This window comes from Telmatherina bonti (genome assembly GCF_933228915.1).
Source record: "Telmatherina bonti genome assembly, chromosome: 14".
In the NCBI taxonomy this organism is placed as follows: domain Eukaryota; kingdom Metazoa; phylum Chordata; class Actinopteri; order Atheriniformes; family Telmatherinidae; genus Telmatherina; species Telmatherina bonti.
The window spans coordinates 31,446,325-31,466,448 of NC_136612.1; the positions used below are offsets into that span (position 1 = coordinate 31,446,325).

At 42.5% G+C, this 20,124-nt stretch overlaps 1 protein-coding gene across 2 annotated transcripts; it reads right to left on the bottom strand.

The window, feature by feature from the left end:
* Nucleotides 1-1,044: 1,044 nt before the first annotated feature.
* On the bottom strand, nt 1,045-10,631 carry kcna7 (potassium voltage-gated channel, shaker-related subfamily, member 7). Of its 2 annotated transcripts, none has more exons than XM_079252530.1 (3): nt 10,366-10,631; nt 8,799-9,540; nt 1,045-6,677 (listed from the first exon to the last, which is right to left on the bottom strand). In XM_079252530.1, exons 2-3 carry the CDS (start codon nt 9,489-9,491, stop codon nt 5,748-5,750), a joined length of 1,623 nt encoding a protein of 540 aa, XP_079108656.1. In that variant the 5' UTR covers nt 9,492-9,540; nt 10,366-10,631; the 3' UTR covers nt 1,045-5,747. The 2 variants fall into 2 exon arrangements, with proteins under 2 accessions (XP_079108656.1, XP_079108655.1); XM_079252529.1 differs by having other exon boundaries at nt 1,045-6,680.
* Nucleotides 10,632-20,124: the final 9,493 nt, after the last annotated feature.

A 20,124-nucleotide genomic window follows, 5' to 3' on the forward strand; every position in this document is an offset into this window, starting at 1 on the left:
AATCTTACCATAATGACACGTATTTTTATGTAAAATGTGACTTTTGTGTGACATCAAACCTCTCGTTCAGTGAAAGGAAAACATATCTTAATCTGATTTAACTACTTAAAATGATCAACCAAGCTGTCTTGAAAAAGTCAACAATAAGTCCTTTCTTTTTGATTAAATAGAAGAGAAAAAAAGAGAAGAAAACCTAAAATTCATCATCCAAATGGCTGCAAAATCATCCATCAAAAACACAAATTAATCAATAGGAAAACATGACATCAATCAACTGAAGAAATATGTCTAATAATTAATATGAAAAACTTCAAAGACAATAGATGTGAAATTACTTAACCTAAAATAGAACCAGGTGGATTCAGTTCATTAGTTTTAAAAACATACTTAATAAAAATGAAGAATTTACATTTCAGTTTGTAATTAGTTATATTTATCATTTGATCAATTATGTAAACAGTTTCCCAGAGCTGATGAGAAAAATGAAATATCCTGATCAGCAAATGATACTGCAGATAAATTTCATTTAAAGTGATTAAAGAGTTTCCAGACGCTTTGCTTTCCTTGTGTTTATTCATGTGATTGATTGTTTTATGTGCTGGTTTCAAGCTTCAGCAAGCACAACCGCAACTTCTAAAGAAGTGTAATGACTTCATACATGATGAATGTGTTCCGTCAGAAACTAAACTTTCATTTGTTTATGCTCAGTGAAAGCATAAATCCTCTTAGTCATATGTATGAATTAGCAACATCATTTCAAGATGCAAGCTGTTACATTTAGATGCTCTGAAGTTTTTTATGTCATATTATTGTAAATCAAACTCACTGGCAGAAGGAGTAAGAAGGCGTCCTGCCTGGTGTCACTGTTTCACAACTCAGTCTGACATCTAGAGGCAGGATTTCCCATCGCATGCAGTGGAGAGCAACGGAGCAACACGCTACCTCTCAAAAATCCCTGAGATTTATCAGCAGATGGCACATCATCACATTCCAGCATCACGATGCAGCGTGTCATGTGGCAGGACTTCAGAAATCCATGACAGGAGTGGTAAAACATGATCTTTATTAAGAAAGACGTATACATGTATGTTGTCCTCAGTGTGCAGGCAACACTACATCCACACAGTCAAACATATATCTTTCAAAGGTATCTTCACTGACACTACTTCATAAGGTTCTCTTCTATTTTAAGGCTAAACAGTCACTTCCTTAAGGCTGAAAATAGTCTCTTAATGGCAGCAGTCATCTTAAATTTAAAGACGTAGTGACAAATATCACAACAGTCACCATTAAAAAAAACATGAAGTGAAATAAACAACTTTTTGTTTAAAAGCATAATCTTCATGTCTTGCTTAAAAGGGACGTTTTGGACTAAATCAGAATGAAAATATGATTCCCATCTCATGCAGCTGAGCTCTTAAAGTGCTCAAAGCGTTAAAACCAATAGAAATAGATCACGTAACAGTTTGTGTCATAATACAGTAAAAATAGTGAAAGAAATATTGATTTTGCTGGATTGTGCTTGTTCACAGCACAACAAGCACAGAGATGAAGAACACTGAGGCGGATTACGTTGCAGGACTGGTCTCAGAATAACTCTTCGGTGAAATCATGTCACTGGAACTCCTTGTGACAGAAACTTTAATCAGAGACATACACTGTAAAACTCCTGGAAACTCTGAAACATGAATAATAAGTCTGCTGTACCTTTACTCAGACTGTAAACAGCGACATGTAAGAGACTCATGTAGACCGTAAACAGCTCGACGTTGAGGAAAGGTTAAAAAAAAAAAAAGTGTTTTATTTTTTTAAAATATTATATTTTGCAGCTTGAATTAGTTTTATTTCAGTTTAGGACAGCTGGGGTTTTTCTGACATGGCTAAAGCAGCACATGCATGTATGGATGTCTTATTCTCAACAATTATTATCATTATTAATATCAATAATTGTAGTTGTAATGATGGCATCACCACAGTAGCATTCTTTACATATTTAAATGAAGATTCCCTGTAGGTTCAAGCACATTTATTATAATAAAAACTGATAGAACTATGCTGTTATAAATTAACAAAAATGTGGTAATGACATGTACTTTATTATTTTTTGATAATTATTACATTTGCAAAGCGATGATAATACATTTTTACAGGGTACAGAAACGTGTTGTAAAGCTGTATAAACATCTGTATGAAAATTTATTGAATCAAGTTGGATTAACAGCTAATAAATTAGGTAATATGATTATTTTTGTGTATTTCACTGGTTTATGTTAGTTTGTTTTTGTTTTTTTTTTACCAAGTGGAGTTGCATTATCCTGGATGCTTTTATTTGATCACACCTACATTTTAGCAATGCATTGTTAACTCGTGTGTGAAATCTCAGGATCATCTGCAAGTCGTTCAGAAGGTTGCTGCAAGGTGCCCAACAACAATTCTGTTCCCATGTCACCCCTTTGTTCAATTAGCCACACTTTCTCTCCATCCACTACAGCGTTCACTTCAAATATCAGTTTGATATGCAGCTTTACATGGTGAAGCACCAGCAGGTCTCCAGCGGGTCCCTGAGGTCATGTGATCAGCGCCTGCTGATTGTGCAGCAAACATGATTAAAGACTAAAGGACATGGAGCCTTTAAAGATCCGAGGATGGTGATCTCTTTTAAAAAGCATCTAAAAACCACTCGCGTTTGCTCAGTTTTTGTTGTTGTGTTCCACATTTTCTTGTTTATTTTATTCCTTTGTCAAGCAGTTTGTGATTTTTATTTTGATAGGAACTATATACATAGTGTTTAGCTTTTTTTTTGGCAGCAGCTACACTTTGGGTTTTTTTGATCAGTAAATCAGTCAGATCTTTGGTAAGAGAGAGGATTATTGTCCACGTTTCACTGTATTATTGCTGAATGTATGACAGATCCAGAGTTTTGTTTCATTAAGTTTAGTCCTGAAGACATTGAGTGTTTAAGACTCAGAAAACAGATCCAGGCGTCTCTTAAATCACACACATGAAGGCAGAAAACGTCCAGGGATTAAGTTCATCTTCACTCTCAGCAGTAACTAGTTGAGCCTCAGATTATGCTTCAGTCTGAGGTAGTTTCGTCCTCACCTTCGTGTCAGAAATATCAACCAGCTCAGAGCTGATATCAGCTTTTGCACTCCGTCTCTCTCAGCTGTATCAGTTACAGCGTGTGAGTGTGTCCCACACAAACTGGCTGTGGACCAACCGCATCGGCCGAATCTGCTGTACCGCCAGCCGATGAGCGATGTCTTAGTTGTTCTGCTCAGCCTGAGATTACAGTGCCACATTTCTGCCATGTCTGGGACAAGTGCAACATCAACACCCCCTGCAAATGAAGCTGCTGCTCAAGCAGGGGGGCAAACACTGGTTTGATCTAGTTGGATCCCAAACATCCAGATAAACACGCAGCTGTTCCATAGCAGTGCCATGTATGAGACTACAAATAAGACTTTTGCATCCATCAGGGAGCAAATGAAATAAAAAAAACAAAAGTTTGTCAAACTTTGCAGAAAGCAGCAGGATTTCCCACAATGAGGGAATGAAAACAGAAAGTCATGACCAGAAACCTCAGATGTTCTTCTGTTCTGCAGGAGAAAAATCCGTTCCACCCTCTGTGCTTCATCATTTTTCACTCCCCACCCCTCACACACACACACACACACACACACACACACACACACACACACACACACACACACACACACACAATACACACACCCTCCAAAAACAAAACTTTCTTGTGAAATGCTTTATCTGCCTTCTACTCTGTATACATAAGCAGTTTTTGTAAAAACTATATGCAAACAACTGTGAAGCTTATAATACCAGGTTGTATTTTTGTCTTTGTTTTTGGGAAGGCTGTATTTTTAGATAAAACTCTTGAGAAATATTTAACATGTTTACATCAAATCCATTCTCCTTCATCAAAAGCAAATGTTTATCAGTGTTTTACAACATTTTAGTGCATAAAAGTCTACAAAGACGGGACAAACATCTGCTGTTTTACCCATGATGATGTATAAAACCACTGCATAAAGCTGAAACTATCATTTTTTAAGAGAATAGCTTGACTTAAAGAAAATAAAAAATATAAACATGCTCTGTAGTTATTTCTGCCTTCTAATAAAAGACCAAGGTGTTGCGTTATACATGGCTGGAAAGCCTGATTAGTCACAGTTACATTAAGCTATTTGGAATTCCTCATAAATTCTCCTGTTGGTATTCACTCATGTTTCAAGTTTCTTGAAGGATTAGAAGATTTCACTCTCCTACAGTTACAAGCAAAACACCAACACATCTAGCCCTTTCTTAGACTTTATTTTACAGACCTCAGCAGCATGTGGAGGATCCAAATGCAGCCTCAGCAGCTCGGTGCCTCCTGGTCTCATTTTGCTGTGACGTGTCATTCCTCAACCAGGAGTTGTTGAAGGTCAACCAGCATGTTTGTGTTGGTCATGCTAACACATACGGTACTATCAAGTTAATCCCAGAAGTGTTCAGTTGAGCTGAGGTCTGGACTCCCAGCTGGTCATTTCATTCTCTTCACTCTCAAACTCTGGAGAAACTGTGATGATCCAGGCTCTGAGGGGGAGAGCGTTGCCCTCCGGGAGGATGGAGGATGTAATGGGGTCGCCTATGTCTAATATGTCTGTCTATCAATTGGGTGTCAAACAGGTGCCAGTCATACACTGACACACGCCTGGCTACACTTGCATTTAAGTATAAGAGTAAATACCAACAGGAAAACATAAAACAGGGACTTTGATATGCTTTGTTTTTCCAACATGTTCGTTGTGTTGCTCATCCCATTGAAGCACGTTGTAAATGGCACTAATCAGGCTTTCCAATGATGAATATTACAACACTATCTGACCTTTTTAAAGGGGAAAAATAATCCACTAAACATAATTTAATTACTTTTTATGCAAAGTTTATGTGCGTAATTATTTCGGCTTTTTGCTTTAAGTATCCTGATGTTCTTGTGTGTAAAGTTTGGGGTGATCTATTGGCCATAAATCCAATAAGAATATTCAAAAGTATTTTTTCACTGTCACAGAATTAAGGTAAAATAATAACTGTGAAACTACAGTAGCTCAGAAGGGACAAACCAAACACTGGCTCCTAAACAGGCCTTTCACATATATTGTGGCCAATGAATGTTGTCGATAGTTTGGAAATCTGCTGGTTGCAGGTTGAAGTTATATAGTGCCAGTAATGCCTTGAAACGCACGTGAAATGATATTCTTGCAGTAAATAAGGGTTAGGGTTAGGTTAAATAAATTATAAAAGCCAATGGACTAAAAAAAACATGTCGTCACAGATTTCTAAGAATATCTTGATGTGTTGTTTACCAATTTTTGGATTACGTTCTTTTTTATGCGATTAAAACTGTTCGAGATGTAATTTATGGACTACAAAGCAGAATGATAGTAAAATAATCTCCACTTCAATGTATAGGAAGGTTTCATTTCTCACTTTTAAGACTCATAAAACATTTGAAGAAACTCTTGGTTATGAGGAAATCATTCATCCTCCTGCCTAACAGAAACTGCTGTGGATTTTCTGTCCTAAAAGCAACAACAGAAGAAGCTCTGAGGGATCTGAGAACATTTTCATCTAGTTTGTGTCGGTGCACGTCACGGTGGGGCTTTCTCCTGCCCCTTGTCATCGTCTCAGCAGCATCGTTTTTCCTGATGGGTGACGTGTTTGTGTGTAACTGTGTTTCCTGTCCGTCAGACCTGAGTGACCAAAGGTTCCTTAAGATAAAACTGTGTCCCCCTCTGATCTCCCGGGACCTGTTCTGCACAAAGCCCAGACAGAAGAGTCCCATTGAACTGAGGACACGCGGGACTATTCTCGTAAAGTGGAGAGTAATCCCGCATGAAGTCAGGATCTTCATCCAATCCTTCCTCGTCATCGTCCTCTTCATTGTCCGCTTTGTCCTTCTCCCAGAGCGATGTGGAGACATGGTGGTATTCCCTGGTGTCCTCACACTCCATCTCTCTGTGGTAGAAGTAGCTGAAGTTGGACACGATGACAGGCACCGGCAAAGAGATGGTGAGCACGCCGGCGATGGCGCACATGGAGCCCACCAATTTCCCTCCAACCGTCCCTGGACACATGTCCCCATAACCCACCGTCGTCATGGACACCACCGCCCACCAGAAAGCCTCAGGTATGCTGGTGAAGAGTGTGCCGGGACTGTCCACCTCGGCAAAGTAGACAGCACTGGAGAAGAGTATGACCCCGATGAAGAGGAAGAAGATGAGCAGGGCGAGCTCCCGCAGGCTGGCCTTCAGCGTCTGGCCCAGGATCTGGAGACCTTTAGAGTGGCGGGAAAGCTTAAAGATCCTGAAGACTCTCACCAGCCTGATGACCCTGATGAGGGCCAGGGACACGGAGGGCTGCGTGCCTTTGTCCTTTGCGAGCTCTGTGCCCAGTGTGACGAAATAAGGCATAATGGCCAAGAAGTCGATGATGTTCATGATGTCTTTGAAGAAGTGCATCTTGTTCGGAGCGCTGATGAAGCGCATGACGAGTTCGAAGGAGAACCAGCAGATGCAAATCGACTCTACTATGAAGAAAGGATCCTGGAAGGGAGAGAACGTGGGTGGGACCACGATGGTTTCGTTGGGAAGGGTGGGGTGAGGTGTGGTGGTGAACTGCTGGAAGACAAATAATGAAGCACAGGTGGTCACACAGATACAACTCATTTCCCTCCATTTTCTGCTTGTCAAACACGAGCTATTAGGAGAAATATGAGAATAACAAGGAGCGGCGGAGATATAGCGAGCAGCACCATAGCAACGATGTTTACAGGAGTGTAAACAGAGAAAAGAAGGAGGGGGACAAGTGAGATTGCAATCAAAGTTTGTCCTCTGCTCCTCTGAGGTATGACATCTGTCGACGGGATCCTGTGAGATCTGTGATACTGTGCTAACTTTTCTCTCCTCTCCTTTTTCACCCTCCCAGCTTTAATTTTTTCCACAGACTTTTATATGAATCACTTTCTCTATATTTACACACAAATAAACATTAAGTCCTTGTGATGCTGGCTTGTGTTACAGGCATCTGACACTTCGTCCAAACCAGCTGTTTGCTGTTTTTCTGGGCTGAAGCTGCAGGTTTGAAATAACTGGGCATTAGTGTCTTAACAAGTTAGATAAAGTTACTATGAGCATTTCATGGCTTTTCAGCACATATTGTCCCTAACACTTATTTGTACACTCAGCCTCACGTTTACAAGTAGAGGCTGTTAAAAGTAATGCTGGCTAATATAACTGGAGACTGTTCTGGTTGAAAACTGCTGAGTCATCAATGTGACCATCTTAAAATGTGTATTTTTAAAGATGATGAGAACTATATGTTCTGAAATGACTGTACAGCTGAAAAATGCTTGTATGTCCAGCTGAGGCTGAACATTACAACCTTCATGAAAGGAGGATTTATAGCAGGACTTGTGGATTGGATTACACTGGTTTCCGCTGGATGGACCTAATAAACTGGAAACTGAGCACATGCTTTTAGTGTCAGTTTTCTGTCTGTTACTTTGTGCATCATCTGGAAGTTTTTATACGTGCAAAGAAAGGACATGGATTTGATCTCTGAGCTATCCAACTTTTGATCTCTTTTATTTGGACATAATCGCTCAAATAGCTCAAACACTGGCTGGGTCCTTTTTTTTTCTTTTTTTTTCCAAAGTAAAAGACCACAAAGTCATTTGCAAGTTCTGACTAATCAGATGCAGGTTTTAAGCTTTTCCACCCAGTGAATGTCTGATGATGCTTTGGGTGCAGGTTTGTGGCTGTTTGTGTGGTGTTCGCTGATCCTATCGGAGTGTGAGATGCTGCATGAATCCCGTGAGCGCCTGCAGGGATCTTTTCTGCTTCCCGAACTGCCAGAATCTATCTCGCTACATGAGGCTAATTTCATTCTGCAGCAGTCATCAGAAAAGTTGATCTGCCGCCGTTTTCCATGCCGTTCTCAGCGCCTGTGACTCACAGCGTTTATTAATATGGACTTAGGTTTATGTGTTGATGCACTCTAAGGGTTGTCCTTCATCTATATATAGCCCACTAGGTCTCCAAGGGGTAATGTGAGACTAGCTCTCGTTACTTGCCTCCACATTTGCTTCTCCACTTCTAAGCTCCTTCACTCCGTCTCATTTCTCACTAATTTTAAAAGTATCACTTCATCTAAATGCACTGATTGGTCTGGCTGGAGTCTCACGATTGGTTGAAGAGGCGTAGCATCTTCTCACCGCCTCCCTCCTCCAAAATTAAACCTCCATCCAACCTGTTGGGACCGCTCTCCTCTCTCCTCACCCTTGTTTTTTTTTCCACCCGTGGTTTTACTGCTCTCTTCATCCCCTCCATTCCTTCCCCTCAGCCTGAGTGGATCAGATTTAATGACAAGTCCAAAATAATCTCAGGAAAAACTCGCTCTTGCTTCCTCTCCCTGCTGCCTTTGCTTCCTCCTCCTTCGGCCTTGACTCTGAGCTGTACTTTGGACGTCTTTTTTTTTTTTTTTTTTTTTAAAGCTTAGTGTTGATAGAGGAGATAAAGATGTTGTCCCGTAGGAGCTGGTTGATGTTAGGCAAGGCGACACCTGTCAGCGCTTGTTGTCCTCCCGTGCTCACCTTATCACTTGACAGCGTTAACCTCTGTTGTCATTGCTCCCTGTCAGTGGCCTGCCTGCTCCTTCCCTCATCTAATTGTCTTCCTCTTTCCACAAGCTGGCCTAATCACATAAGTGGTAAGTGTCACCCTGCAACCCGTCCTCACCTCCCTCCGCTCCTTCTCATTCCTGAACTCAGGCAGTGTCTCCAAGCAAAAGATGAGGATGGAGATGATGATGACCATGACGCTGACGATGGCGATGATTCTGGCTCCGCCGGAGGACTCCGGATACTCAAACAGCATCCAGATGTGCTGCTGCCACTTTTTGGAGGGCAAAGGTCTCTCCTCCTCTTTGGGGAAACCCTCGTCTTCTTTGAAGCGGTCGATGATCTCCTCGCCGAGTTCGTAGAAGTGCAGCTCCTCCAGGAACATGTCGAGGGGAACGTTGGCAGGCCTCCGCAACCTCCCACCCGACTGGTAGAAGTAGAGAATGGCGTCAAAGCAGATGCGGTTTCTGTCCAGGAAGAGTTCGTTACGCAGGGGGTCGAAGTAACGAAGGCGTCGACGGGGATCTCCGAGGAGGGAGTCGGGGAACTGAGCGAGGGTTCTGAGCTGGGTCTCGTACCGCATCCCTGACACATTGATGGCCAGGCGTTCAGTCAGAGCCCAGCCGCTCTTCCAGTGACTAGGCCGCCGGTTCTCCTTCCTGACCACGCTCCTCGGCTCCTTCTCGCCGCTCTCCCTCTCCAGCTTGTTGAGCTTGTCTTTGCTCTGCTTCTGTTCTTCACTGACATCTTCTGCCTTTTCATTTGTATCTCCTCCGTCGTCCATTCCCGGCCCTTTGGCTTGATTATGCATGTCCCGGTGTTGGATGTTTGGCTTTCCTGCTTCTTTGGTTGTTTTCGTTCTGGAGGGGGAAAAGCAAGGTTACTCCAGCAGTGAAGACACAACAGGATGCAAACTCAGGCATAGATTTGGATGGAAAAGTTAAGAAAATCATTGCTAAGCTGAGAAGTAAAGCAAGTATTTAGCAAAGTTAGTAATTTATCAGGAAAAAAAAGGATTGCATGACAAATTCACCCCAAAGAAGATGGACTTGTCAGGCGAAACAAAACCGTAAAATACTTGAAAAGCCAATATGACATCTAAAATAAAGATAAAATGAGGGCCTGTCGCATTATTTTGGATTAGTTTAAAGGTGGAGTATGTAAGATTTTCAATATTTTCAAAATAAATTAACTAATAAAATAACTACAATCATAATTAGATAGTTTTTTTAGACATGTAAGTCCCAGTCTGTCCATATTTGATGCGTTATTAAATTACAAGTTTAATTAATGACAAATGACAAAAAGCACTTTTTTTTTACTGGTAGACAAACATTTAAGAAGGATCTTTGTCATTAATGAAACTTGTAATTTAATAACACATCAAATATGGACAGACTGGAACCTACATGTTTAAAAAAAAACTATCTAATTATGATTGTAGTTATTTTTTTAGTTAATTTATTTAGAAAATATTGAAAATCTTACATACTCCACCTTTAAGTCCTGTACACCTTATAAACAACATACATGACAAACAAAAGACTATACTGTTTAACAGAAGCAAAAACTGCACAATTTTAACCCTTTCTTTTAAATATCATCTATAACTTCTGTCAAATGAGCCACACAGAAGTTTCATTACACACAGGGAGTAAAAGTCCACCTCAGACCGGACTTCTCACCTGTTTGCCTGCCCGCTCCACTGATTCCCACTAATCACACCTCCAGAGAGGGACCATGACTCTCCGGCTGGACCTCCACCTCCAGGTGTCTCTTGTGCTGACCCTTCCCTCCGTCTGCAGCAGCCTCTGTACCAGGTCCTTCATCGCGATGGCCAGGAAAGCCCTCCCAATTGTCCCTCCTTCATGAGCAGCCGGGGGGAGGCAGAGGGCTCCTTCAGGGGCCGCTGTGGTGTTAATCTGCAGCCCCGGGAGAAGTTAAGCTTGTTTGTAGGTCACTCACTGTCTTGACTTGCACCCTTGCTCGCTCTCTCACGCTCAGCGCGCCACTTGGGGAATGCTGCAGGGAAGAAATTTAATCTTTGACTCCTCTCCAGCTCCAAGAAGGCCACTGCTTCTGCTCCCTGCACTTTTTTTTTTTTCCTGTCCCAACAACTCTTCCTGCCCTAAATGTTGACCTTTTAACCTCCTCACTCTTTCTTAAACATACTGTACATGCTTGCATGCGTGTGTTGCAGGTCCCGAGCACGCGACCATACAGCAGTGTCTGAGAAATAAAGGTTAAATGAGCAGACAGGACATCGTCACGCTATTGCTGCATCAACTCTTTTATCACGGAGTGACAAAAGAACAACAGCCAAAAAGCCGAGTTTCGGTGAGCTGAGAGGTGTCCTGCTGCCTACTGGCGTAAATGGGTACTACGACCTAAATAACCCCAAATCCACAGGGACTGACATGGGATTCACTAAACCCCTGATAAATCCTAAGCTTAAACTGGAACACATATTGTTACCCCATGCAGTGGAAAAAACTGAAAGAAAAAATTGGGACCACATGCTTTGTGTGCGTCACACACTCCCTCACAAAGAAAAGATGGCTCCTGCCATTGCACAACAACCAACATTGCTCATAAAACATCGATCACACATCAGAGGAACTCGGTTAACAAAAATGTTTTGTTTTTTTTTTTAAATACGCTTGAGTAGGGATGACAAAAGGCACATAAGTTGTAAATGGCAGTACCTGATACGGTACAGCAAACTGAGGTGCGTGACAAGGGATATAATGTGCCTGAACACATTGTAGCCCTGCTTCACTAACCGGAGTGGGAACCACCTGAAACACCCTTGTACTATTAACATCACATTTTGCCTGGTAAGATGGTTCACCTAAGGACTCATATGTTAGCATCTGAGCAGGCTTTCTCTTACGTCTGGATTTTCTGATTGTGGTGCTGTAATCTGCTGACTGATTAATTACCACCTCTGGAAAACTAGTCTGATGATCAGGTGGGATGTATTCAGTCTGACCAGATGCAAGACCAGACTTTGATTGTGTAGTGTCCAACCCTGGGAATTGTGCCATCCCTTCTGCCCTCTCCTCATGTAGTAACTCTGGACCAGATGCCGTGTCATTTTGAATATCATGCACTGGAACGTCCCATGCTCTCTCCTGCAGATCACATGGGGAGGGGAGTGGTTTTTCCTTGGGCACTTCACATATTCTCTTGGGTTCACTGACAGCTTTTCCCCTCATAGGTACTTGAACCCAGCAAATGGTGTCTTCATCCGAATCTGACATTTCGCTGCTTGCTGGCAATTGTGTTTGCCCCTTCTGTAACTGTCTGTTTCTCACTTGTCTGTCTTTTGGTCGAGGGGGAGTCTTTTTTCTAGTCCCAATTTCCTGTCCCTGAGGAGATGGATAGTCAACAGGTAAGTCATTAACCAGATGTAATAAGTTCCGGTGCAAGATGCGGACTTTAGTGTTACCCCTCTCTGGACACACCTTATACACAGGGCCATCATTCATCTGTTCTTTGACAATGTAAACTGTGTCCTCCCAGTATGCTCTTAATTTTCCTGCGCCCCCCCCCCCCCCCCCCCCCCCCGCTCACTCAGGTTGCGGACTAGAACACGGTCGCCTGGCTGAAGGGTAACTCCTTTCTGATGACGATCATAGTACTGTTTTGCCCTGGCACTTGAGTGGTGGCTATTTTCAGAGGCTAGCCTGTATGCCTGCTTCATCCTTGCTGCCCACCTTTCTGCATAACCCCTTGGGGAGGTGGCTTCTTCATCTGCTGCTAGACCAAATAAAAGGTCTACAGGTAAACGGGGATGACGACCATAGAGTAAATAAAATGGAGAGTACCCAGTTGCCTCATGCTTTGTGCAATTATAGGCATGGACCATTTGTGGCAAATGCTCTTTCCACCTGCTTTTCTCTTCGTCTGTTAGGGTACGAAGTAGTTGGAGGAGAGTTCTGTTGAATCTCTCGGCTGGGTTAGCTTGAGGATGATAAGGCGTGGTCCTGGAATGCCCAACGCCTGAAAGCTGCTGCAGGGTCTTAAATAAGTTATTTTCAAATTCACGGCCCTGGTCATGATGCAGTTTCTTGGGGAAACCAAACCGTGGAATGAAGTCATCAAATAACTTTTCTGCAGCTGTCTTTCCAGATTTATTACGGGTGGGATAAGCCTGGGCAAACCGGGTAAAATGATCGACCACCACCAGAATGTATTCAAAGCCCCCTGCACTTGGCTCAAGGTGCAAGTAATCGATGGATACCAGTTCAAGGGGACAAGTTGTAGCAATAGAACCCATGGGTGCCCTGATGTGAGAAACTGGTTTCTTTCGTTTTATACATGGACACTTCCTTGTCACATAGGCCCTGATTTCTTTCTACATGTATGGCCAGTAGAATCTGTCTCTCGCCAAACTGATGACTCTTTCGGTGCCCACATGACCCATCTCATCATGAAGGTATTTCAGAGCGACAGATTTATATTTTTCAGGCAGAACCAGTTGGCGCCTCTGTATTGTCTTTCTGTACAGCAGTCCATTTTCAATCTGAAGCCTTTCCCACTCATGCAGAAGCCTCCTAACTGGACCTGTTGTGGCTTCCCTGATACGACTTGTAAGATGGGTGTGTGCTTCCTTTAATCTGATAACCTCACCTATTACTGTGTCATCTTTCTGAGCTTGCCTAAGCTCCTGGTGACTTATTGCAGATTGGCTACCCAGTGTGAAGGAATCTAGGCTTTCCTGTGACAAGTTTAAAACAGCAACATAGGCCACATCATTTTCCTTAGCAGCTCGACTCCCTTCCCAGGTTGCTTGGATGGTGTCTTTTGAAAGTTCCTCTGTGCATGCTTCAACATACTCAGAGATATCAAGTGGCAACCTGGAGAGGGTGTCAGCATCAGTATTGACTTTACCAGGCCTATATTTGATTTCAAAATGAAAGTCTGCCAGCTCTCCAACCCACCTATGACCCACAGCATTCAACTTTGCAGTGCTCATGACATAAGTCAGGGGGTTGTTGTCTGTGTATACGGTAAAGAAGGGGGCATAGAAGAGGTAGTCATGAAATTTCTCACATACTGGCCACTTTAACGCAAGAAACTCAAGTTTGCCTGAGTGCATGTGGTACCTCTTCTCTGCAGGGGATAGTGTTCTCGACCCATATGCAATCACCCTCAACTTGCCTTCATGACGTTGGTATAACACAGCCCCAAGACCTTCTGCTGATGCATCAGTGTGTAACACAAAGGGCAGACTGAAGTTGGGGTAGGCTAACACAGGTGGACTGGACAGCATGTGGACTAGTTGGTCAAGAACTTCCTGATGTTTTTGGGTCCACTGAACAGGAACCTTCGAGCACAGCTGGCCACCCTTCCCCTTACATGTCTTAAGCTGAGGCTGGGCTGTATGTTTTTCCTTCATTTGCAGAAGGTCATACAATGGCTTAGCTACCCTGGCAAAGTCCTGCACATAAGCTCTATAGTAGCTTAAAAACCCTAGTAGCTTTCGGACATCTCCAACAGTACTTGGTGTTTTCTCCCTCAAGGTTTGAACTGCTGCTATGTCTTTGGGGTCAACCCGAACTCCCTCAGCTGAGACCAGCCTTCCAACATAACGCACCTCATTCTTAAATAACTCACACTTGGTGGGCCTAAGCTTAATGCCGTGATGCTGAAGGGCTCTCAGAACTCTCCTTAGTCCTTCAACATGGTCTTCAAAGGTCCTGGCATAGCAAAGCACATCATCCAGATAAGGGATGCAACATTCATCACGCAGGGAGTCCAACACCTCCTCCATACATCTCTGAAAGGCAGCTGGGGCATTTGAGAGACCAAACGGAATGCGGACCCATTCATAAAGGCCCCATGGAGTGATGAATGCAGTGAGATGCCTGGAACCCTCTGAGATGTAACCCTGGTGATATGCCTTTCCCTGGTCCAATATAGAGAACCAGTGATACCCTCCGAGCGTGTTCATTAGGTCCTGGATGCGCGGGAGTGGGTGTCTGTCTGGAATGGTCTTGCGATTCAGGAGCCGGTAGTCAATACAGAGCCTCAGAGTCCCGTCCCTTTTCCGAACACAAACCACCGGGGCCGAATAAGGTGACTTTGACTTCACTATCCACTTTCTGGCCAGCAGATCCTGAATATATTCTTTAACCTCCTTATAAAGAGGCTTGGGGATGGCTGAATAAGAGCGCTGCACAGGTATATCATCCTTCAAAGTGATGGTCATTTGAAGATTTGGAATGCAGCCAATGTCTGCATCATCCTGGGCAAATGCATTGGACTCTTCATACAGCAGCTGTTTGACAACAATCTGTTCCTGCTCCCCCAGATGACTTATATCAACAGGTGGATGCCACCTTATTTCTGAACTGGTGTGATCCTCTTTGGCAGTGGTAGATAAGTCAGGTTTGTTTGTTTGGATATTTTGTCCCTGGTCTGTCTCAATTATCCTGTCAATTGGCTGGATACTGCCCAGTGTTGTTCGGCTAGCTAGCACTACCTCATGCATGGTTGTGTTACCCACAGGAATCTCAACAAATGGCCTTTCTGTGTGGTGCACCTCAACTAGACCATCCCCCACATCCAACTGTTCAAGGCGAGGATCATCAGCAGAGAGCTCAAATAAGGCAACAGATTGGCGGAAACTTGCTGGTACTGGGAACTTAATGTGAGCTATCTGGCCTGGATGGACAACAATATCACAACAACCTGTTTTCATGGGCACAATGTCATTTGTGTTGGCTTTTCTTTCTGTTTGAATGAAATTTACTACTGCCTCAGCTTTCTCAGTCTCAATTTGCATGGCTCCTTTCAGGAGGCTGCATATTGCGGGAAAAGCATCTGCTCCCTCTCCATGACCAAGAATTATTTCCTGGATGACATTAAAACCAAGCAGTGGTCTCATGATCTCAACTTGGCTAACAAGAAAAGGGACTTTTATGGAAAAGTTGGGGTCAGCATTACCTGGCAAGTTGACAATGATTTCCACCCACCCATCATACGGAATAGTTTCACCATTTACTGCAACGACATTCAGATCACAATCTCCGATCAGCTCACTTAGGGGGTGGATTTCTTGATGTGGCAGATATTTTTGCCTCCATGGCCGGTCAATCAGACTTATCTGAGCCCCTGTGTCCAACAGAGCAGTTACTGCATATCCATTCATATTACATACGAGTAAGCATTTTTGTCCGATAGCTGTGCAACTCTCTCTGATGTGGGTTTATCATTGGCATATGAGACAGGAAAGGCAGCAGCATGCTTATCATTGTGTGGTGCTTTTGTCATGTCGCTACATTTTGGTTGGGACTGGGTGGTGTTGTTGGTCACAGATCGTCCCTCTTCTGTGACCACTGCTGGTTTCCCGTCGGCTTCCATCTCTTTCGACAACCCAGTGCACGGTGTCCTTCTTCGCCACACAAAAAACAGTGTTTACAGTCTAACAGTTTTTTTTCACTGCAGGAAGGGCAGACATTTATTCTCTCTTTTCTCTGGGACTGGTATCTTGTTTGACTACTTCCACAATGGCAGAGCTGTTGTGCAGGAGGCTGGGATTGTGCAACAGCTTGTTTTGAATGTTGAAGTGACTCCACTATTTGTGTTAATGCTTGCACTTGTGCACTCAGCTTTTGTACTTCTTCATCTTTACCTTTAATATAAGAGTCCCCTTTGCCCCCTTCCAGCTTTTCTGAATTTACCTGGCCACTCTGTGCATAGACAGCTTTGGTCCTTATGTTTCGTCCCAGGCGCCGTCTCCTTTCACTCTCCTCACTGGTTGTCTTGATGACTTGTCTTAGGAGGGCATCATCTGACACAGATGGGTCTGAAAGAAGGGGTTTCAACTCTCGCCTAATGTCATCATGTTTCTCACTTAAACCCTGATAAACTGTGTGCATAAATACGTTCTGTACAGTTTGTGCCTCATACTTGATTTCTGTGTCAGTTTGCTTTGACGTGTGGATAACTTTCTGTTTCAATCCCACCATCCTATACAAAAACTGTTGTGGTGTCGCCTGATCCTGCTGTCTGGCTGTAATTAGCTCCTGAAAAAGTTCTGTTGTGCTTTTCTCCCCCATGTGAGACCTTAGGAAGCTCTTCAGTTCATTTATTGTCATCTCATCTTTGCTGATTAACATGTCCTTGAAGTGGCCTGGCTTTGTAATCCGCAGAACTGCTCGGATTACTTCACTTTCTGGGTGCTGCTCTCTTAACCCTTCATCTATTTGTTTGCAGAGATTGCTATAACTTATGTCTGCTGCATTATCACCTATTTGCCCACCATGGATTTTGAATTCTTTTCTGTGGAATAGGGCTCAATCTCTAAGCGCTACCAGACTCTCACTACTATGGGGAGAATGTTGTGCAACAGAAGATACGGGCTGAGTAACATGGGTGGTGGTTGAGGGGCTACAGTTACCTGCATTTACCTCTTGTGGGTTCAGTGGGGCACTTTGCTTAGCGCTAAGGTGTGAATGATGAGCCCCCACCTTAGAAGTGGCCCCATGAGATAGTGTATTCTCTGTATCAGTTGCACCCTGAATGTTAACATTGAACATATGTTTGGTGGTTAATCCTGACTCTGTACCAGGAACTGGAATATCTGCCTCTTCTTCTGTTGTTTCACCAGGGTAAGTATGACTTGTGTTCATCTCATCAATAACATCTTTCAAACAAAGTAACTGTGACAAACCCTGATCTTCTAAGTCAAGTAAATCTTTGGAGGACATATATGAGCAGATAAGGTCAAAACACTCTCCTTCATCTTGCCGATCCACTTCTGCAGAATCCTTTTCAGATGGTGGCAGAATGTTCACTGCAACTTGGAAGAGCTGCTCAGCTGAAAGGTGAAGCAGCGCCTTTTTTATTGACCAAACCAGTTCTTTTCTAGTGTTGGCTGCCATGGTTCACACTTGTCGCACCCTCTGTAAACGTAGAGGCCCCTTACTCTGGCTGAAGACAGACGTCTTGGTTCCACGGCACCCTCCGGTTTGACAGTGATGATGGCGGTCCACAGGTTCAGTGATCACTGGACTGACGAACTCTGGCTTCCTGATGTCGTCAATCCCGCACGAGCCCCCATTAATCTGTTGCAGGTCCCGAGCACGCGACCATACAGCAGTGTCTGAGAAATAAAGGTTAAATGAGCAGACAGGACATCGTCACGCTATTGCTGCATCAACTCTTGAATCACGGAGTGACAAAAGAACAACAGCCAAAAAGCCGAGTTTCGGTGAGCTGAGAGGTGTCGTAGTACCCATTTACGCCTACTGGCGTAAATGGGTACTACGACCTAAATAACCCCAAATCCACAGGGACTGACATGGGATTCACTAAACCCCTGATAAATCCTAAGCTTAAACTGGAACACATATTGTTACCCCATGCAGTGGAAAAAACTGAAAGAAAAAATTGGGACCACATGCTTTGTGTGCGTCACACGTGGGTGCGCTTCGGCTTGCACTTTCATGTAGCAAAATAAGCAGAACAAACAGTATAAAAGATTATAACAGAAAATAAATAGAGCAGACTGGTGTGTGTAATCCTGATTTACTGTCAATAACTTGTGGCTTGTTGTTATTTTTGGCTCAAAGTCTCTTTCATAACTCAGCAATAAATCAAAGCTGAAATCTCGGTGTTGGCTTTTGCAGACTGATGGACGAAATTAAAATTCATAAGTTATGTGGTGAATATAAAGAAATATAAATGTCTGGTAATTCTGGTGAGGCAGTGAAACGTCATCATGAGAATTAAGAATACAATTCCCAGAAAAGGCTCTTGTGCTGTTTTATAAACGCTGGCTTCATTTTCTGTTATCTATGTTGCAGATTTCTATGTTTAGCTAATAATGTGGTGTTATACAGAGAAGATAAAACCTTACACCAAGAGGCAGCGTTCAGTTTTATCGCTTCCCACATGTGGAACAAACCTTTAGAAAACTGCAGATCTGCTGATATTCTCAGCTGTTTAAGATTAATAACTCTCGTTTTTATTCTTCACTTTGTAACTGTTAATCCTTGCATTTTATCATATTTGACCTTTTTCTGTCTTTAAACCATTTTTTAAAGAAAATAAAGTTTGTCTTAAATGTACTTTTCTTCTCCATCCTGACTGCGCTTTTAATGTTTTATATAAAGCACTTTCAATTGTATTTGTACATAAAATGTGTGACACAAATAAAACCACAACATGAAAATGTCAACGTTAAAAAAATTCATGTGTTAGGTGTCGCCTTGGTCCAATGATGTCTAAATGTGAACAGTATGATGAAACATATATGCATATATATATATATATATAGATAGATAGATAGATAGATAGATAGATGTATATTTTTCTTGTGTTTGTCCCACTCAGGTTCCTGTAATCGTGTTGATCCTTTCCAGCTGTGTCTCGTTGCTTCCTTTCCTTTGTTTGTCTGTCTGTCAGTCTGTTGAGCTTTATCTGGTTTTCCTGGTTTTCCCCCCCTGGGATTATGTCCAAATGTCTCTTTATGCATTCAGTTTTGTTCAGACCTGTCAGTAATCCAGCTGCTCCTTTTGTTCCCCTGATAAATCTGTTCTAGTAAGTCATGTGATGTTACACCTTCCTGTCTTCTGCCTGCATGATTTGGACAATGAACTCCTTCTTGGTAAAGTTCTCAAATGTTCCTTTCTTGTTTATTTTTTAGTTTATAGCAGCTTCTCACACAATTATGTGAAAATATGTTTGATTTTTATTTTGTAATTTGAGTGTAAAAGAGGTCAGCAATAAATCTTAATCAGCTTTTTACTTGAATTACTACACAAACATGAATGATCTCATATTCAGTATGCATGCGTTGTGGAAAGTCTAAAGATTTTTAAACATTTTTATTGCCATTTGATGTTCAGGTGTGTGACAAAGTAGGTAAGGTGTCACCATTGCACAATGCAAAATAGTTAATTATTTCCTCTTCTTCTGTCTTTTAGCTGCTCTGGTCATGCAACCCATAACAAGGAGGCTAAATTGGTGATTTTTCTTCTTTTCAAACTACCATCAATTTCTTTCCTCACTGGAAACTAAAAATGGTGTTGAATGCTTTTTGTTTCTTCCATATTAACACTTCTACACCCCCCCTTCTCTGATACCAGCAGGTGAAACCTTCAAAGTGGGAAAACATTTATAAAACGATGCAACCAAGCTGAGAGATGAGCATCTCTGAGCTGTAAGTTTTAAAACACTCCAGGTTTCACTGCTTGTGACGGCAGCGTCTCCTGTTTGTACTTGTAGTTTTTAGTCAAATTAAAATCATAATTGTCATGATATTGTTTTAATTCCCTTTCTGGACAAAAAACACCTATTAGATGTAAAAGATACTTGCAACTTAATGGCACAATGTCTGATACTGTAAAGTTTCAGTCTACAAAGTGTGCATAAAATCTGTCTTGGTGTGAAGCTGCTGGAAGTCCATGACCCTGACTTTATATTACTGA